Below are 19,789 nucleotides of genomic sequence, written 5' to 3'. Positions count from 1 at the left end.
GTGTGTGAATTATAACAAGTCAGCTTGTCTATCATCATCATCAAGCATTAGTTAACGAAGTGCTGAAAGGGACCAATCAGAATCAGGGCCCCATTGTGCTGGGCGCTGTGCAAACACACAGAAAAAATATTCCCTGTCCTGGAAATCTCTCAATCTATAAGGCAGACATACAAACGAAACACTGGAGGAGTGGATGTAACATTCTGGAGATAATATTTCTAAAATTCATGCACTACAGCTATGACATTAAGCTAGGAACCTAAACATGTCAATTACCTTAAGTGTTGAGAAATACTTAATTGATAATTAATTCTCTAAAAGAAAAAAAAGTATATTGTTTAAAAATAACTGCACTACCAAGTTACTGATAGTTTTATTCAGACACAGAATAGAAAGAAATTAAATTATTGTACATATTGGGAAAAACCCATTCTGGACTATTTATACAATATACACACATACCAACATTTCTCAAAAAACTCTGCACTTTCCAAGCAATTTTCAGAAGCCCCAAAACAGGTGCATTAAGTCCTATACAGACTGATCCTGCTTAAAGCGTAGAGTCAATGATAAGGCATCACATATTCTGTAATAGCCTTTGTAGGCTCGTTTAGCCACAGCAATGCATTGGTTCATGTGTGAAGAACAAAAGTAATTGTGCTTTTGACACGTGGCTTTTTTATTGTATGCCCATCAAACCGCACACAAACCCTAAACTGGTAGGTCTAGACAGCTGGCACAAACTTCTAATTCAGTCAATAAAAGCAAACTAAATTTAAAGACATGTAAGCCAATGAGAGCAACACTGTCAGGGAATTAACTACAACCTGGGGCTTCTCGCAAGGTAAAGTGTCTTCCAATTTTAAGCCAGATAAAAATAAAAGCTTAGTCCTGAAAACTCTTACACACTTGCTTAATTTTACTCATGCAGGTAGTCCCACTGACTACTGCATCCTGCTATACTGCCTTAATAACCTCAAATCCGAGCTTCCACACAAAGCCAAAGTTTAGAAGTCAGTGATACCTAGCTACTTTTAAGTTAAAGTACCTGGGTAAAGACATATTACTTTGAAATATTGCAATACTCAAAAATACACAATACACAGAGAGCACTAACACTTCCCAGTACTTCAGGTCTAAGGGTACATCTACACTACAGGGGGGAGTCGATTTAAGATACGCAAATTCAGATACGTGAATAGCGTAGCTGAATTCGACGTATCACAGCCGACTTACCCCGTTGTGAGGACGGCGGCAAAATTGACTTCTGCGGCTTTTTGTCGGCGGCGCTTACTACCACCTCCGCTGGTGGAGTTAGAGCGCCGATTCGGGGATTGATTGTCGCGTCCCGTTGGGACGCGATAAATCGATCCCCGAGAGGTCGATTTCTACCCACCGATTCAGGCGGGTAGTATAGACCAGACCTGAGATTATCTAATCACAGCTCAAAGCAACAGTCAATTTCTTGGGATTTTAGAAAAGGAATTTCAAATTATGATGTTTTTAGTAATCAGCTCATTGTTATCCATTTCCTTACCTGTATAGTAGTGTTGCCACCTTCCAGAAGGGCAATGGCTAGCAGAATACTTTCATGAAAAACTCTATCACTGGTGGCATTCATGATGAGGTCTATGACGAGGTTGGATGCACCTTCCTTATCCAAATGACACTGGACATCGGCCAAACTCATCTCACCTCGACTCATTGAACTGGATCCGGAGCTCCCTCCTATAAAGGTAAATCACAATGAATAGCTGGAGACTGACTCATCCCTTGATAGAACTCATTCTCCAATAAAGAAGAGTAAAATGTTATAGCCTAATAAATTAACACCGTGAAAAATTTAAAGTGCCAATCAGGTGTTTAACTCTGTACAAAAGACAATGACAAGTTCTCTCATGAAGAGCTTATACAGTCTAGAAAAGGGGTTCTCAAACTGTGGGTTGGGACCCCAAAGTGGGTCCCAACCCCGTTTTAATGGGGTCACCATGGCTGGCATTAGACTTGCTGGGACCCGGGGCCGAAGCCCGGGGCCCACGCCCCACCGCCCGGGGCCCATAAGTTAGGCTACTCTCAGCTCAGAAAAAAGTTAAGTTCATTTATACATTTAATTTTAATGTATTCTCTTTCAACAACAGCATTTGTTTTTGTAGATTAGAAGTTTGCTGAGTTCTCCTAGAGTCCATATGAATGTGAAGTGAGAACAATCCAAAAAAGCTAAAAAAAAAAAAAAAAAAAAAAAGAAAATTAGGATGGTTTCTGAAACCAACATTATATCATAAAAGAGCAAACTGGTAGAACTCCTTCCCAATCCTATTATTAAGGGATAGAAATAAGTTGCCCTTTTCTATGCAACTCACAGAAAGGCATGGGGGTGGGCGGGTGGGGGGGAATCTCAAAGGGGAAAAAAATAAAAAAAGCTACTTCACCTGTAAAATTTTCAGTTTGTTATGCAGAAACAAGCATAGACAATATGGCAGGCTAGTGTCATACACATCACTAATTAGAAGACAGCACATCCTACCTCCTCCCCCAGCTTTGCAAGTGCCTCCAGGAGACAATGGGCCATTCCCAAAGCTTGTAAGGCTCTCTCTTCTTCCTGCAGGTCTGACGTTGCCATAGTAACGGTTGACCAAAACTTGCCTGAGTGCTTCACCCTTAATTCAAACAGGGTAATGAAATCAGTATTTGAGTTTAATGCATAAATGAACGAACAACAATCAAGAGAACCAGGAGTGGTCTTATAATTGGCCTAGTTTCACCAGAAGTGGTGGGGGAAAGGAAGGACTGAAACCGTGAATGTTTCAAAACAAAACTTCATTGAACATCCTACAATATTTTCAGACCAGCCTAGTCACTATATATCCATCCCACAAGCCTTGCCTGAGGTCACGGGTGCCAAATACCAGCAATAGCTAAAGTTCACATGCCATGCTAAAAAATTCTAGCTTGTGTAATATTGAGATTTTATGCCAAAGGTGCATTTTTACTGGTGTCCATTAAAAAGGACGCAGGGCTCAACTTTAAAATCAGACATGGAGTTTGAGTAACACCAAAAAAAAAAAAACCCCACACAAAGTGGGGATTTGATAAGGGGACAGTTAGAACTCTGGCAAAGGGCACAAAGAGAAAGAGATGAAATCATGGTTTAAGATAACATGTTATGAGAATAATCCCAGGTCTTTATACTCCATTTTGTGAACATTAAAGAGCTGAAACACCCTCCCATTCCCAAATAATTCAAGTTAGTTGACACTACCCATCTGTGTATAATCTCAGTTCCATTAATAGTTTACTGCTTTCCAACTCTTTAGTAAATAAAAAGCACAGCATCTTCCCTGCAGCAAATACAGATGGGTCATTTTGATCAGCCAGCATCCTAGCATATGAGATCTTACATGGTTCAGGACACGAATTCTCCAATAATCTGTAGCCACTCAACTATATTCAAAGTTAGAAGGCCACAAGCAACGTTCTACTCTAGGTAAGAAGCCCTGAACACATGCAGCTCATCAGTGGAAGATGAGAGCCTGCGATACCTCTCAGAATCTGAACCACCATTAATAGGCCCAAGACTGCTCCTACTGATGTCATTAAGAACACAGTGGGACCACAATTGAGCACTATGTCTGCAAGCTGCATGGTTATTTTGGTAACACAAAAGAGTTGGTAGCATGCCCAGCAATGAACAGGTACACCAGGTATTTTGAGAGTCTTTTAAGACCTTTATAGGTAAAGACAGAGACAAATAACTGTAAAATTATTGGTCAGGGACTATACTTCAATTAAAAATACGTGGGAGACTTAAGCAAAAAATGATTTGAGGAAGAGAGGAAAAAACATCCAAGCTGGAACAAAACAAAGTATCTTAATGACCTTGAGCTCCACTGGCAAAATTCACCCTGCACATTGTATTATAATTCATAAGCCAAGTAATGTAGTTTGCCAGTTCCATCCAAAATGTCCCTAACAATGTAGCTTGACATCATCTGCTGTACAAGTTAAGGTTTTGTTTAAAAACTTCAGAAGTGATTTTTAAAACACAGATGAAAAAGAATGAAATAGACCCATTAAAATACAGAGTGTAAAAAGAGGAGTGATTTGTACTTCGGATGAGACACACTTTAAATTGGGCTCTCTTCAACAAGCGATGGGAGCAGCTTACCTGAAAGTTAAAAATCCTGTAACATCTTTTGGAAAGTTATAGGCTATCCCCGGTGTGCTGGAGAGCAGTGCCTCCTTTCCTAAGAGAATTCCTATGTTGAATGCATAATGGCTACACTCTTTGCCTTAGTCATTGTGCATCTAGCATCAGACTTCAAAATTATTCCCACATACTATTAGTAGGGCCCTACCAAATTCATGGTCCATTTTGGTAAATTTTACAGTCATAGGATTTAAAACATCTTATAAATTTCTGAATCCATGAAATGTATCTTAAATTTAATGGTGGTGTAACCGTGGGGGTCCCAACCCAAAAGGCAGATTGGGGGGTGGGGGGGTCACAAGGCTATGATAGGGAGTAGTTGAGGTATTGTCACCCTTTCTTCTGCGTTGCTGCTGGTGGTAGCACTGCCTTCAGAGCTGGGCGACCAGAGAGTGGCCGCTGCTAGCAGCAGTGCAGAAGTAAGGGTGGCAATACCATACCATGCCACCCTCACTTCTGCGTTGCGGCTGGCAGTGGTGCTGTCTTCAGAGCTTCCTGCAACTGGGGGAGGTTCCCGGAGGTGGGTCTGACCCAGCCCAGGAGTAGCCTGTGCAGGGGAAGAGGTAGTCCTGTCCCTCCCCAGCCCGGTTGGGACTAGCAGCTGGAGCCTGGCACATGGTAGGAACCCCCAGCTGGGATGCCTCCAGCCCTGCTGCTCCCCAGCGCCAGGCCCAGTGCTCGGAGGTTAAAGGGCCTTGGGCTGGCTGTGTGTGTGTGGGGGGGGAGGGGTGACCACAGAACCCCCCCTGAGCACAGCACCCTGGGCAGTCACCAAACCAACGTTGCCCACATGTAAGGCTGGACCTGCCCCCACAAAAGTGATGACCCCTCCCATATCATGCCACCATCACTTCTGCACTCCTGCTAGCGGTGGTGCTGCTTTCACCGCTGGGTGCCTGGCCAGAAGCTGCCACTCTCCAGCTTCCCAGCTCTGAAGGCAGCACAGAAGTCAGCGTGGCAATACCGCGACCCCCCACTCCCCCACAATAGCCAAATTTCACAAGGGAGACCAGGTTTCATGGTCCCTGATGCATTTTTCACAGCTATGAATTTGGTAGGGCCCTAACTATTCACATGAAAGATGCTAGATAGGATCCCTATTTTATTCTTCTGCAATCAGCTTCATATGAGGGGTAAGATTCAAAATAAACCTTAAAAGAAGGCCTTGCCAGCAACGTGCTCCCAAAATTATTACAAAAGGCTCACGGGGTACTCCTCCCACAAATTACTTAGCAAAATGATACTAGGAAAAGATCATTACTTCCAAGGTGCCTGTATTTTCGATCATTGATTGGGATGGTCTGTGAAAATAGAAGAGAGGCAAGGGACTAGTTCTAACCCTTCCCCCACCCCCAAAACGCCCCACACTGTGCGTGAGCTGTTTTGACGGACAATGACAAGATACTGTTCTAGTACATGCTGCAGTGATTTACACCACTCCCGCTGCTCTCAGTTTTGCAGGCGATGAAGGGTGCATGACAGAACAAGGTCAAATCAGGCAAAAAAACAAACTATGCTGTCTTCTACATGTGTACTCATTAGAAGGGAAACTTGACATTTATACACCCTTTATGCCAAAATTAAGTTACAATGGGGTTTTCACATTACCATTTTCTCTTCTGTTAAATTAACTAGCAGTTGCCACAGCAACTGGCATTTAAAATGGTACTTTTTACTACCTACGAAAGATCTTTAAACACATTCACTATGAATATCATTGTTCAATAAACTTCTCCCCACCCTGCCATCTTCTAAAGGTTAACGGTTGTTCTTTGGATTATAGGTAGTTTGCCTTTATTTCTACTCGATAGGAAAAAAAAAAATCTGATGACTAAAGTTTAGTGGTCAAAATATTTCAGGCAAGAGAAAAGCTCAAGTGGAATTTCTGAGTATGCCTGTTGTGGTATCACCATCTTCTTACTATTGTTGGACTACATCTGAAATAGTGACACTCATAAAAGAGTAGGACAGCAAGCGAAAGCAGATGCGATCATATGTCAAGTGATTTCAATTTCTAGTAAAATGCTCATCCAGAGTTGCACAAGCTTGGAGATGTGTTTTCGTTTTCAATACCACTTCGAGCTGCAGTTCAAGAACACTGGGAAGGAAAACCTCATCATTTGCTTGATGTAATTATTAAAAAGCACTGACAAGCACATGAGAATGTAATCTGAATGAAAGAGGAGAGAAAATATTTTCCCAAATACTATCATTAATTCAGGTGTAACAATGGGCTTGAGAACACTTCTTTAACTATAATGTTAGTATTATACAGCACTTCAATGCTTACAATATGCAAACAAATATCAGATGTTTGGCTGTATTAAGAAATATGAAACATGCTATCTAGAAAAGTTCAATGACATTTAGTCTCCTCTGTATTTAGCATCCAGTTAGGCTATTGGTAAGTAGTAGACAAGTGGTATGCAAATATTATTGTAGTCAATGGCATAGTATAGATGAATTGGGTATTGTGTGTATATTAGAAAGCGTTTGCTATTGGATGAAAACCTTTAGGCAGTCAGACATTGTGCATTTACATACACCCTTCAATTAAAATGCAAGATTAAGGCAGTAATACAGTTAAGAAGGAAGTACCACAATAACAGCAGCTTAACTACAGGAGCAGGCAAAAGTGGGAAGCACCACAATGAACTATTTGCAGTGCTGATTTTGAAGATTGCTTAGCTTGTATAACTAAGAGGCACTTTTTGGCCAGGCAAGTCAACTCTGTGGGCCTGATGATCCTTTCACATTGGCTTTACAATGGTGTGACATCACCAGTTTCAAGGGAGTCCCTCCCAAATTACAGCAGTGTGAAAGAAAAAACACACCAGCCCTTGCAGTGGAGATTTCCAAAGCAACCGAGGAAGCATACACACACATTTTCCATTTCATTTTAATTGAAGACATGTCTTACATGCCTTCAACTACTTTATAGTTGAAAAACTGGTAGAAATACCAGTTTGAGATTTTCAAAGACATGGACAAGAAGTTCCCTTTTAAAAACAGCCACAAATTTCTCACCCGAACTTTTCTGCCTGCATATACGGTTTAAGAAAAAAGGAGAGAGGGAAGGAAGCGTAACGGTAATTAGCAGTAAATATACCGGACGACGATACATACCCTTTTATGATCTTCCAGCTGCCTCTGTAGTAGACTTTGATCAAGCTCCTGCTGAGCAGGCAGAAATTCTGTTGTAAAGTATAATACTAAAGAGACACTAATATCTTCAGCATCAATAACTAAACAGTAGAAAAATTCAAGCAAGTCATACAACTGAGAGCAATGGGGGAGGGAAGGTAGGTCGACTGACAAACTTATTAAAGAGTTTCAGGGCTTATCTACACCTTTGATGCTCTCCATCAAACTACACGGAGCATGCATATTTGCTAGATGTTTGTACATATTTAAAAGTAAAAGTAACACACAAAGTTTCCATCTAGTTTCACAGTAACTCATAATACAAAACAGAAAGAAAAAAAAAAAGAAGAAGAAAAAAAGGCCAGGTTCTTGGCAACTCATACGTGCATTACATCCATGCATACACACTTATACACACACAAACACACACCATTTCTGGAGGAAATGTCATTATTTTGACACACCTCACTCTGGCCAATTAGGAAGTCCAGTCTCTTGCAAAGGTGGAAGACATTTGGCATATAATGCCAATGTCAATGCCTCAGTTCTGTTTGGGGCTTTCAATGTATTTTTCTTCTGCTGTGCAGAGTAAATACTATGGCAGGTATAATGGTGAAAGCCAAATGGCTCTTCTCTTTGAACAAGGCAGATTTTTAGAACAGAACAATGTCTCATACTGTTGATGGCTTCGAAAGCATTTGGATCATTCATGACAATCATTTTTCAGGGACTGATTTAACACTAAGAGGCTATTTCCCACATGTCTCATTGAATTCATTCTGTAACCACTGAGCACTTAAGACAGACATTCAAACACTACTCCACAAACGCTACTTATAATAAAGTTCCAAAGTACTGAAAACTGCATTTTTCTCTTCATCACTTACAACAAATCCATAATACTGCTTAGCCACATAAAATTCTTTACATAGCCTAGGCAATTGAAAAGAAGCTAGACTTAAGCTTCCATATAGCTTTAATCAAGAGTAAAAACTGATCTGGTAGGCAGTGGTAGACTCTGTGCCAACCGCATCATTGGTTGCTTCATTAGTTTCAAAAGAATTCAAGCTTTATTTATTTATTTACAAATTTATGAAAAGTGCTAGTCCTAAATGTTTTCGGTGGATAAATTGTTGAATATGAACTGATTCATCCTAATGGGTGTTAACCTTGTAGTGTAATGATGAAAACTGAAAGGTTAACTTTACTATTTCACGGAGTCTTTTTAAAAACAGGAATATTCGACTATTCTGGATTTGTTGAACTGGGTAAAGTTCCACTATTTTCTCACCCCTCCCCACCACTCACCTCCAAACCTCTTGTTTTTAACATGCAAGGATAAAATGATTCCGAATCTGTGATTTCCCCTAGAAGTGAGAGGAATGAAACCTAGTTCTTTAACACACAGGATCTGAGCTGAGACTTTCAACACAGTGCCTCCATTAAAGACGGCTGGCTGAATTACCTGCACCGCTTTGAAAGTTTCAGTCTTTGCTCCTTTGGGGCTCTTAATGGTACTATATGAGAGCAAGTTTTGAATTGGTAAGAGACCTATTTTTTTTTTCCCCCATTGGCAAGAATATTTTTATACTGGATTGAACCATTTCAGCAAGGCTGCATACATCCCTCTGCCTACATCATTCAATAAAACACAACAACACAGATTTGACCAACGAGAAAGACATTTAAGCATGACTACTTAAAACACCAATATTTGTGTGTTTTACAAATATAGGTGGGCGACACACCTCTACAGAGCTTTCCGTTTCTGGAGGTTGCGGCAGCTAGTTGAAAGTAAAATGCAGATAATTAGTCATAGTTCAGGAATGTTTCATCTAAACAGAAATCTAATGGTCAACACTTAGGAAGAGGGGAATTTAAAAACCAACCAAAACAAAAAACACAAAAAACTTTCCATGGATTTTCTGCCACTCATTTGACCTTAGCTGCATCATCTTGCTGAATTATGGCATAATTTTGGTTTCTACACATACTGAAAGAAGTTTACTGTTTACATGTATATTGCTGATAAGGGACCAAGTTTTCCAAAGTGCACCTGCTAAAGTTGCATGTCCCCAACTTGCTCACATGAACTATCAATGCAGAAGAACACACCCTGATTTACAGGTGCATGTGGTTTCATGCCTGCATTAGCACACATGCAACTTGGAGATGCACAAACACGGCCTTTCCAAAATCTGCCCCCAAAACATACACTGACATATATGGTGAATTTAACACATTTTAGTGTAGTGGCTTAATCCCCAATGGGGGTAAATCACTGTCTGAATACAACGCGCAGCAGACATCTGTTTTAGATATGGATTCTGAAAGGGCATTTTCAGTGGATTGTCATTTATAAGATAAATATTCTTTTTCTGAAATTACAGTATTAGACATCAGCAACCAAGTAGGAAGCTAAAGGGGGATGAATAGATTTTCCATTTAAAATGTGATGCAACATGTTAACACAAATTAAGATGAGTCTACCCATGTCACCTAGTAAAATTTAGACATTCAGCACAGACATACGAGACCTATAAAGCCTTTTTAACATGGGTAATTAATTTATTTTCTCTGAAGCAGACACACTAAGAACTAATTATGACTATTTATGAAATAGGAGCATTTAGAGATGCCGAACAAGGTCAGCAACCTGCTGTGCTAGGTGCTGTACACACTCATAATAGTCAATCCCTGCCCCAAAGAGTTTACAACCTAAAAATCGACAAATGAGACAATGGGTAGGAGAAAAGAGGCATCACGCTAATTTTAAAGATGAAAAACAGGCACAAGCAGATTAAGTGACTTGCCTAAGGTCAGACTGGATACCTATACTAGGACCAGGATTTGAACCCAGATCTTCCGAGGGCCAGTCCAGAGCCTTAACCGCAAGACCACACAAACACGCTTTCAATCTGCGACCTTGTAGTAGAGTGACTGTGGTGAATCAGTTTTCAGGTTATCAGCTCAACATCAGCAATAGAGTAGGGCAAAACAGGCAGGAAAATAGAGGAACGCAACCAAGCTGAGGAAGTCTAAGGTGGAGAGGTTCCACTGCTCAGGAAAGAGGCAGAGGAACTGATATTTTCCACCTTGGCATTCAGTGGGGAGGGATTCCATGATCAGGAAAAGCCATTTTCCTTATTTCTTCTAATCAACTTTCCTCCTGGCTGATTCACATGCCTCTCGGGTACATTATTTCCTTGCATTGTCATTACTATGTATTCTGGAAATTTAACAAGCATATAAGCCACTGAAGTCTTGGTCAAATGGGAGGTTAGAGTATTTAAGCTAGGAGAACAAAAGTTAAACAGGAAGAACCTAATTTATGCAGGAACTTTGTCTTCATCTACCTAGTAAGCATTACCAAGCACACTCTAGTTGCTCAACAAATAATATTGGAATTGCCGTTCCAGACCATTAGTCAGTCTGAACTCTTTATCCAGACCACACCAGCAGCCAGTATGCAACTTGCTTCAGAGCAAAGTGAAAAAGCCCTCTTATTAATAAAGTAATAATCAATCTGCTTACCGATAACACAAGCTCAACTGCACACACCTCTGTTGAGGGAATTAACCGTGGTCTTCTTTTCAAAGACTGAGAAACTGAACCAGAAAGGTGAAGGTCCCGATCCAGGGTACGGAGGGTGTCAGAGTCTGAACTAGAACACCCTGGTCTTGTGCTCTTACCAGACACTAACCAAGCAGATATGTGCATGTTTTAGGACTGAAATTTGCCAGAGCTATAAAGAATCCAAAAGAAGTTAATTTGATCCCATAGAGAAAAATGATTTACAGGAATTAGGAAGAGGAAGTATTTGAGACAGAAAAGTCCCATGTCTTCCAAATTAAACAGGAAAAGGGATATAGGGTTTTAGGGCCCAATCTTATAAAGTGAACTGGTTGGGGAAACCTTGCTCCCAGAAAGAGTTCAGCAACTTCAAATGATGGGAGCTTCATGCAGTCCTGAGGATCAGCTCACCTGTAACAGGGCTTTAGCAATCAGTCAGTAAGACTAAAAAACTGAATAATGAGATTGACTGGATTGTTTTCATCAGAACTGACTAAAAGTAGCAAAGAAATGTTGAGTTAGGGGTGTCATGCTATCCTTAGCAGTGTTTAGCAGGGTAAACAAAATATTTGCATAGGCTTTAGAGAAGGATGGTCCAATGGTTAAAGTGTTAACCTGGGAGCCAGCTGTAATCCCCTGCTCTGCCATAGATTTCCTGTATGACCTTGGATTATGACAATCTCGCTTTGCCTCAGGTTCTCTCATCCATAGGCGCCAACTTCGTGGGTGATCCAGGGCTGGAGCACCCATGGGGAAAAAATTAGCGGGTGCTCTGCACCCACCGGCAGCCAAGCTCCCTCCTCCTCGCCTCCTCCCCCACCCCGAGCATGCCATGTCCCCGCTCCTTCCCCTCCCAGCACTTCCCACCTCCCCGCCGCCTAACAGCTGTTTGGCAGTGCTCAGGAGTTTCTGGGAGGGAGAGGGAGGAGCGGGGATGTGGCGCGCTCAGGGGAAGAGGCGGAGAAGAGGTGGGAAAAGGTGGGGTAGGGCGGGGACTTTGGGGAAGGAGTGGAATGGGGGTGGGGCGAGGGCGGTGCAGGGGCAGGAAGAGGTGGGGCCAGGGGCGGGGGAAGCGGGGGAGAGCACCCACCGGGCAGAGGGGAAGTCAGCGCCTATGCTCTCATCTATAAAATGGAGAAAATGTTGAGGATAAGTGCATTCCAGATTATAAGATACTAAGATATTGCAGTACTGGGTGCCATATAAGCACCAGAGATAAAGCATTCAGCTTCAAAATGTTAAACTAAAATGGAATAGATGGCAAGGTTGGAGAAGAGCATAGAAAATTTCCTTTCTGCTAACAATAAGGAAAGTGCCATTCAACTTACTGTACAAGAAGAGGCTACTTTGAAGCTGCCCCTACCTACAAGTTTGGCAAATAAACCCTTGTTATTAGCCATACCAGAATTATTATTATTTTGACCTATTGTTGACCTGAATGTTTCTAACAGTGACTTCTCATTTGTTATGGAATAGGTATCTTCCCCAAAAGCAACTCATCTGACTCAAGAGTGAATGTACCCATTTCAGCGGTTGGTACAATCAATTAACTGAGTAAGCGTGTACTTATTACATCACTTCACAGCTGACCTAAAAGGGAAAAGTTTGAGTTTTTGATCCTCTTTTGCCTTTATGTTTTATGCAGAAGGCCTGAAAGTTTAAGGTTTTTATCGAATTGATTTTTTACATGAGAAGTTGAGAATTTGCCTATTCTGTTTTTCCTGAAGACTACAGTCACCAGGGGAAACTAGCAAGTGATTGATATTGCAGATAGAAATGAAGATAAAAATTGCACAACAGAAGAAAATATTTTTTTTCCAGCCTTGAAAACTCTGGAGTTCTTTACTTTTTTGCAATGTTATTTAGCTCAAATGTCTAGCAAATAGCTAGAACAAAAGATCTCTGTTAAAGATTTGTGACTCTTTCAAACAAAGTACTGAGAGAGCTTCCAATTCATTTCACTGGGTCCTGAAATGAATCCCCTCAGCAAAATAGGGGAGAGAAGACCTGATATTCTTGACATTTCTAAGGTAGAAAAATAACAGGTGAAAAACATCTTTTTTTTTTTTTTTTAAATGAGAGAGAGTATGTGTGTGAAAAAGAGACAACAACATTTCAGGCTTTTGCTATGAAAAGAAATGAGACATATTGAATAAAAATTTGATCCTTTCCCCTCTCTCTACCCCCACTGAATTTTGACATTCTGATGAAAAAGTCAAAATTACAAGTTTCAAAAATGTTCTTTCTTGGTTACTGAGAAGCAAAAAATAAGGCCAAATCCATTTTGTCCTCCTCAGGTCACCTTTGATCATCCAGGTTTCAGAGTGGTAGCCATGTTAGTCTGTATCAGCAAAAACAATGAGGAGTCCTCGTGGCACCTTAGACACTAACAAATGTATTTGGGCATAAGCTTTGAAGTGGGTTTTGGCCCACGAACGCTTATGCCCAAATAAATGTGTTAGTCCCTAAGGTGCCACAAGGACTCCTCATTGTTTTTGATCATACAGTACATTCAGAAGATGGTGTAACCTGGCTGATACACTTTTTGGTGTTCAGCTTCCCCATGCCTATACTGGCTTATTCCAGCTTCTTCACAACACTATTTAGCCAGAGGATTACAACCTTTTTCACTCCTGACACAATACCCAAAGATTTCCACAATCCAGCTTCCATCTCCCTAAGGTCAGTTCCATGTGCACGTCTCTGAGGAGTCTCCAATGAACCCGCTTAAAAAACAGACCAGAAACCAGAGACTTAATCTCCTCTACTTGAGATATAATTCAAACGCTGTTTAAGTACAAAATACACAACAGCAATGATTGTGGCATGAGATCTCTCTATGAGGGATATAATTTCATCTTTAAAAGTGCATCTAACTAGCATTTATCATGTTAATTGATCTCCCATCTTAGATCTGGAAAACAACACATTCTGAACTTCATCCAGTTGTGGCAACGTAGTTTTACAGCTTATCATCGATACACATCACTGCAAAGATTATTGCAGCCAATCCCTTTTCATCAAGGATTTCAGTTCCCTTTTCACCTACTTGAAACCTCGAAAACCAAAAAAAGCCCCCACCCACATTGAATGGGTTTGCTGGTATATTTCTCTGGAGCTTGCTTATCAACCACATAAAGAGAACAAATCCTTCTTTTTATTGAACTGAAGTCAACATTTTACTAGAAGTTACTTTAATTCACCCGCTTAATGTCTTCAGTACCCGTTAATGTCAAGGCAAGTTGAGGGTGCTTAGCGGCTTGTTAGATCTGGTCCCTTTCTGCTTTGCTAACTATATGCAAAGAAAGAGTGGATGGGGATGCGTGTTGAATAGGGGTTCATAACTTATGTGCAAATACTCTTGGACATATAAACATTAGCTTTACTGATCAATGATAGAGAAATTCACAGAACTCTGCTGAACCTCTTTCAAATACACAGTAAGATACTAGATCTAATCATTTTGGAGCAACGTTACTGTAAAAAGAAATAGCAACTGTATAGCTGCTGCAACTGCTTCTGTAGCCTCGGACACTGGCAGAAACAGTGCAGACTGAACTAACAGTAAACAGTTCCACCACATTTATTGGCAATTACTGCTGAAGGTCACACATCAGCAACGAGCACGAATTCCAGGAAAAAAAGCTGCTCTTATGTAACTGCTGCTTGAATGTTGGCAGGTGCCCAATGGAGCAGTTCACCGCAATATGGGAGGAAAAAAAAAAAAAAAAAAGTAGGACATCTCTCCGTTACATTCAGCATCATCAGATCGCCCCCTTAAGGTGAAGTTTAACAGTTCTCTCCTCTTTAATGCTCTTCTCTTTCCATACATATTAATTTGTTCTGGGATTTATAAATCCCTTACCCAGTATCTCACTACTTTCATTGCAGCTCTTATCTTCACATAGCTAGGCAGGTTGCTTTGTCTCTAGCACCTGTTAAAATCCAGTGACAGACTGCAATAGGGGTTTGAAATTAAACAGCTTCTGAAAGCACTTTGCCAATACATTAATGCTCCTTAATCACAGTGAACCCAAAATTCAAGTATTCACCCAGACCTACATTTTCAGTGTAGCAGCTTTGATCATGTATGGTACCTGGTCTACAATGGGGGGGGGGGGAGGGTGAGGAATTTAGCTTTAAAAACCCAAACTATTTCATACTTTTTTCACTGAACTACTGCAGTGGGTTTAGTACTGTCACAAGAGGTAAGATTTCCTTGATGCCTCATGAATAACTGTAGACAGAAGACCAAATTCTCTTCTCATGCTGGTGCAAATTGGGAGCAACTCCACTTAAATCAATGGAGTTACACCCATGCAAGACAGTGCAAGTACTGTAAATGATAAGAGTCATGCCCACAGCAGCTTCTAGGGAGAACTCTTGTCCGTGTCTCATGTCAGGGTTTTCCATTTTCTTTACTATTAGAAACATTTGCATAGGGCACGTGTTAAAAAGTTCACATTTGTCAGTATATTGTCCACCTAGAAAGTCATAACCGTCAACTCATGACATCAATCTGGTGCTGTGTAAAGGATTGCAAAGATCAACAACTACTTCAAGAAGGCACCAAAGAGCAATAACAGAAACTCTGAACAGATCTGTGAACTAACTCGTATTACTACTAGTAGTAGTAGCAGTACACGTACATTTTTTTTTTTTTTTTTTTGGTTAAAAGGGAAACAAAACAAGAAATGACATGGATTATAGCTCTCTTTAGAGAGAAGGCTTTCCCTCAATTTTTCAAGACCCGTCTGCTAATCTTCATTTACATTTTGGGTCTATAAGAACTCCCTCCAAATGGACACCCATTCAAAATTCTGGGCACTCTCAACATACAGAAGAGCATAGGGAGACACAAAGTAAAAGTTGACCATAGCAGCACCACTTCTTCCTTCCATCCAACCACACATCATCTGACCAATACTGCTTGAAACCCTCCATTACTATACTTTTGGCCTTAGACCTTGGGCCTCAGTCTTTTGCTCACTCAAATCAGTGAGCTTCACAGCACATCCGGAAAGTCTACACATTCGGATTACATTAGACCTTATGGAGAAAGCAATCTTGAGGAAAGGGATCCTTATAAGAGGGCAGAAGGTTCCCTTTAAATGAGGAGGGATAAGCTTGAAGATTTCTGCTGTTCACTATGATGGCAGTAAGGTAAGGGAAGAGAAGTGGTCCCAGGCAGACAGGTCTCAAGCCCTTTGTAGATCAAAACCAGCTCCTTAATGACACTTTGGGGTTATTCGTTCTCTAGTTTTCAGGGATGTGTGTGTCATGTAAGACTTACTGGTCTTAAGTTCTAATGCATCTAATTCTAGAACTGTACACTTATTTTGGTGGGACTGCTTGCGCATTAAGAAAAACAAAACAAAACAAAAAACCAAAGGATCTACCACAAATTTACTGGACCCCGCGTTTCCTGTGAAACACACAACCCTGCAGCATTCCTCTCCCTTGGAAGTAAAGCATTTTTCACTGAACCCAGATAAACTGCTGTGCAACTGCCAATATCCTATGTAAAATCCCTTAGCATTCCATTCGCACGTCTAGTTCAAAATGGATTATGGACCAAGGACTATGTTAACAGAGGGTTTAAAAAAAACCACAAACAACCCAACAGCAACAACACTCTCCTATCCTCCACTCCTCGCAGATGGTGACTCCACCACAGTTTTCAAAGTAAATCCGTGAATGTAAACCAAATGAACCAGATCAATGTAAAGAAATTGCGTAAAAGTCACTACTCTGTTCTTAATTCACACCACAGTTCCTTGATATTGCAAAAGTCTCAGAACAATAATCTGACAGGCTAATCAACATACAATGTGTCCGTGTCATAACTGTTGGGCATAGCCAGAATGGTTATGACCACACAATTATGGCCCTTTATAATTCTTCCTGTTATGCAGGGGATTTCCTACTCAACAGGGTGAATTCCAGCACTGTTCACTGAGTAACAGACACTCCCTTTCCACAGGACAGAAAGGATTTTAAGAGATACTCCACCGTCTTTGGTTTAGAGTTTCCTCATTACTGAAAGTGTAAGTAATAAATAATGTTGTGACTGTGGCATTTAGCGTTCCCCTTTAAAAAAAAAAAAAAAAAAACAATTAAAGGCAAGATTTTGAACCTATCCTTTTCCAAAAGTATCTTACAATAGCTACTTAGAATGCCAGAAAGACTGTGAAATTAGCTCTGAATTATGTCATAATACAATAACAATATTACCTCGCCAACAGAAGGTCTTCTCTGAGGGGCAGGAGTGAGTGGAAAACCATTTCAGCCATTCAGAAAAACTAGACTGTTCAGAGCTTAGCAGCTGGAGAAACTAAAAATAAGGAGTTCTGTTTCTGTTTTCTTTGACCCCAACTTTTACAGTTGCCAGCAGAAACTATGATGGGAAACATCACAGCTTCCTTTGAGAATTCTCAAAAAATCCTAACCACTGCCAGCATCTCTCTTCATAAACAGACACTGTTCATTTCCTGTGTGTTTATAAACACACCTGCTCCATGCATGGAATTGTTCCATAAGGGAGCAATAAAGCTCTTATTTGCAGCCAGAAGACTAAGTTCTAAATTGGGTCTGCACTCTCTAACTGATTTATTGAGGAATGAGATGGAACATTATGGCCAGAGACTCAGAGGAAAGAAAGAGGGAGTTTCATTTTATGACTTTAATTTGCAATTAAACAATCTCAAGTTCTGTCTGAAGTTTCTCCAAGATAAATTATACATACCATTTGGGGAAACTGCACCCCCACAGAAAGCTAAAGGGTCTAGCACCTGATTGAAATGTTAATGTGTTATAAATTAACTTCTCAAAAACAGAGCCCATTTCCAGTGGAGCAGTCTAGGTTAGGGAGAAATCTTAATTAGTAAGAAAAAACAAATCACATCCAAGGTTTGACATTAAACTCTGCCGCCAACTATTTTAAGCTCCCCTGTGAAGCCTAGAAAGATACAGTGCCTGGGTCTCCTCATATTAGTGTAAGGTGAGGAGTAACTCTACTGGAGTAAAGGGACTTTAAATAGTGTGAAATGAGTAACAGGAAAATCAGCCTCATTCTCTAAATACATCATACACAGTTTCCATTAATATATGCACTAAGTGAATATAACCGCACACAAACAAAGACAACTCAGTTCAAGATTGAGCATGATGAGATGGGCAGGTAGGATTCCAAATCCATTTTGGCAGACAGGTTCCCAAAATATTATAATTTATTCCTCAAAACAATGGATGTTCCAAAAAAATAATAACTGAGATCATTGCTAGATTAGGGTTAAAGGAAAAAGTTTCAGAGGAAGCCAGTTTAGAATATTTTTTAATTTGAAAAAATAGCTAGTATATTTCTCTGGGTGTTTTGCATTTTAAAGGGATCCGTTTTGCCCCAAACCGAAGGCTGGAACAGGACAGAAGAAACAAAGCAAGGGCAGAAGAACTTTTGTAATGAAGTTGTTAAATAAGTAAAATATTTGCTGGGCAACAGATATACCGTACAAATATACAGAAAAACAATCAGTCTCTGAATTTGTGCCCACATTTTTTGGGCATACAGGATGGTTGGTGCATATAAAAGTGACAGCATTTGGACATTTAGCTACCTCAACTGGAAGATCTCACTCAAACATGGCCCTTTGCCTTTAACGTAGGCGTGCTGCATTCAGTGTAAACACCCTATTTTAGGCTGCTGCTTTTCCAGGCATAGCTTTACCACCAGGTAGCTTTCACAATATACCCCTACGTTTTCCCACATATTCACAGGCCAAACCCGAATAGGAAGCAACAGTGACCACACCTATATATCCTGCTGAACTCAACAGTCATCAAGTTACTTTCTTTATAAGAAAGAATATCACACAGATCCTATGCAAGGGCCCATCCTCTTCTATTGTCTCAGTTGTGCTATACAAATACATTGTTATGAGCAATCACTCATTAGTTAGTAAGCACAGACAGTTCATTTAGAGTCTCCTCCAATTGGCTTCTCATATTCTTTCCTATCAAATATAAATGGGCGCCATTAAAACTTAGTATTAACCTTTCCAGATATTTAGGTTAACCACCCTATCTTCCAAATTGTAAGTTAGGCAATACAGTGGTACTATAATTACTGTGGAGTGATAAATGCTAATGTTTTAATGGTACTCACTGCAGCTAGTATTCTAAGAGCACTCAGCTCTGATCCTAAGCAGTATGCAGACTATTATACCAACAGATGATTGCAGCTTGCCAAAACTACAACTACATTTGGGATAATACTTGGGGATAACGACAGACAGAATTAGTTATGGTAACTACCAATGTAGACGCATGGCAGACTAAACTCAGCTAATTCACTAACAGGTGCAGGAGTCAGAACGCTCAAACACTGGAAAGACAGCATGACAGATCACATTGCTACTCATAAAACAAACATCATGGAAACACTGCCATGGAAGAAAAATACAATTAAAACCTCAGCATTATCCAATTCATCAATGGTGATCAACTGGAAAAGAAAAAAGGAGAGAAGAAGAGAGGTTGAAAGCAAACATTAGTAAGCAAAATTACAAATAAATCCCGCATTAGGAACTTTGATATTATTTACCATTTCAGTGCTCTAGTTTGGTATTCTAAAATATCACAAGAGGCATTAAAGGCTAGAGGAAGGCTCTATAATACGGTCATCTTAGCTGACATCTGCTCTACTGGAAATATTCTGCCACAGAACTGAACAGACAGGATGCACTCATGCTTTATTCACCTACCAACTGTCAATCCATACAGATTGGCTACACAAGCACTAAGAACTTCACCCTAGGGCATAATAGTAGGCCCCAGCGTGTGAGTGGTCAGCAACACAAGATACCCATC

The 19,789-nt window shown here is 40.4% G+C and overlaps 1 protein-coding gene across 3 annotated transcripts in view; it reads right to left on the bottom strand.

The window, feature by feature from the left end:
- Positions 1 to 19,789, bottom strand: part of ITPR1 (inositol 1,4,5-trisphosphate receptor type 1) — a 246,665-nt gene that overhangs the window by 78,626 nt on the left and 148,250 nt on the right. For 2 of the 3 annotated variants that reach the window (XM_054034481.1, XM_054034482.1), the window contains 2 exons: positions 2,525 to 2,657; positions 1,538 to 1,728 (listed from right to left, as the gene is read on the bottom strand). In XM_054034481.1, coding sequence (XP_053890456.1) covers positions 1,538 to 1,728; positions 2,525 to 2,657 — 324 coding nt within the window. Of the gene's footprint in view, positions 1 to 1,537; positions 1,729 to 2,524; positions 2,658 to 7,333; positions 7,385 to 9,099; positions 9,136 to 19,391; positions 19,425 to 19,789 lie in introns of all 3 variants that reach the window. The other variant, XM_054034479.1, reaches the window with a different exon arrangement.

This window comes from Malaclemys terrapin, chromosome 7 (assembly GCF_027887155.1).
Source record: "Malaclemys terrapin pileata isolate rMalTer1 chromosome 7, rMalTer1.hap1, whole genome shotgun sequence".
Lineage (NCBI taxonomy): Eukaryota > Metazoa > Chordata > Testudines > Emydidae > Malaclemys > Malaclemys terrapin.
Note: the sequence above shows the minus strand (reverse complement) of the source record. Positions and strands in the feature narration are given on the sequence as shown.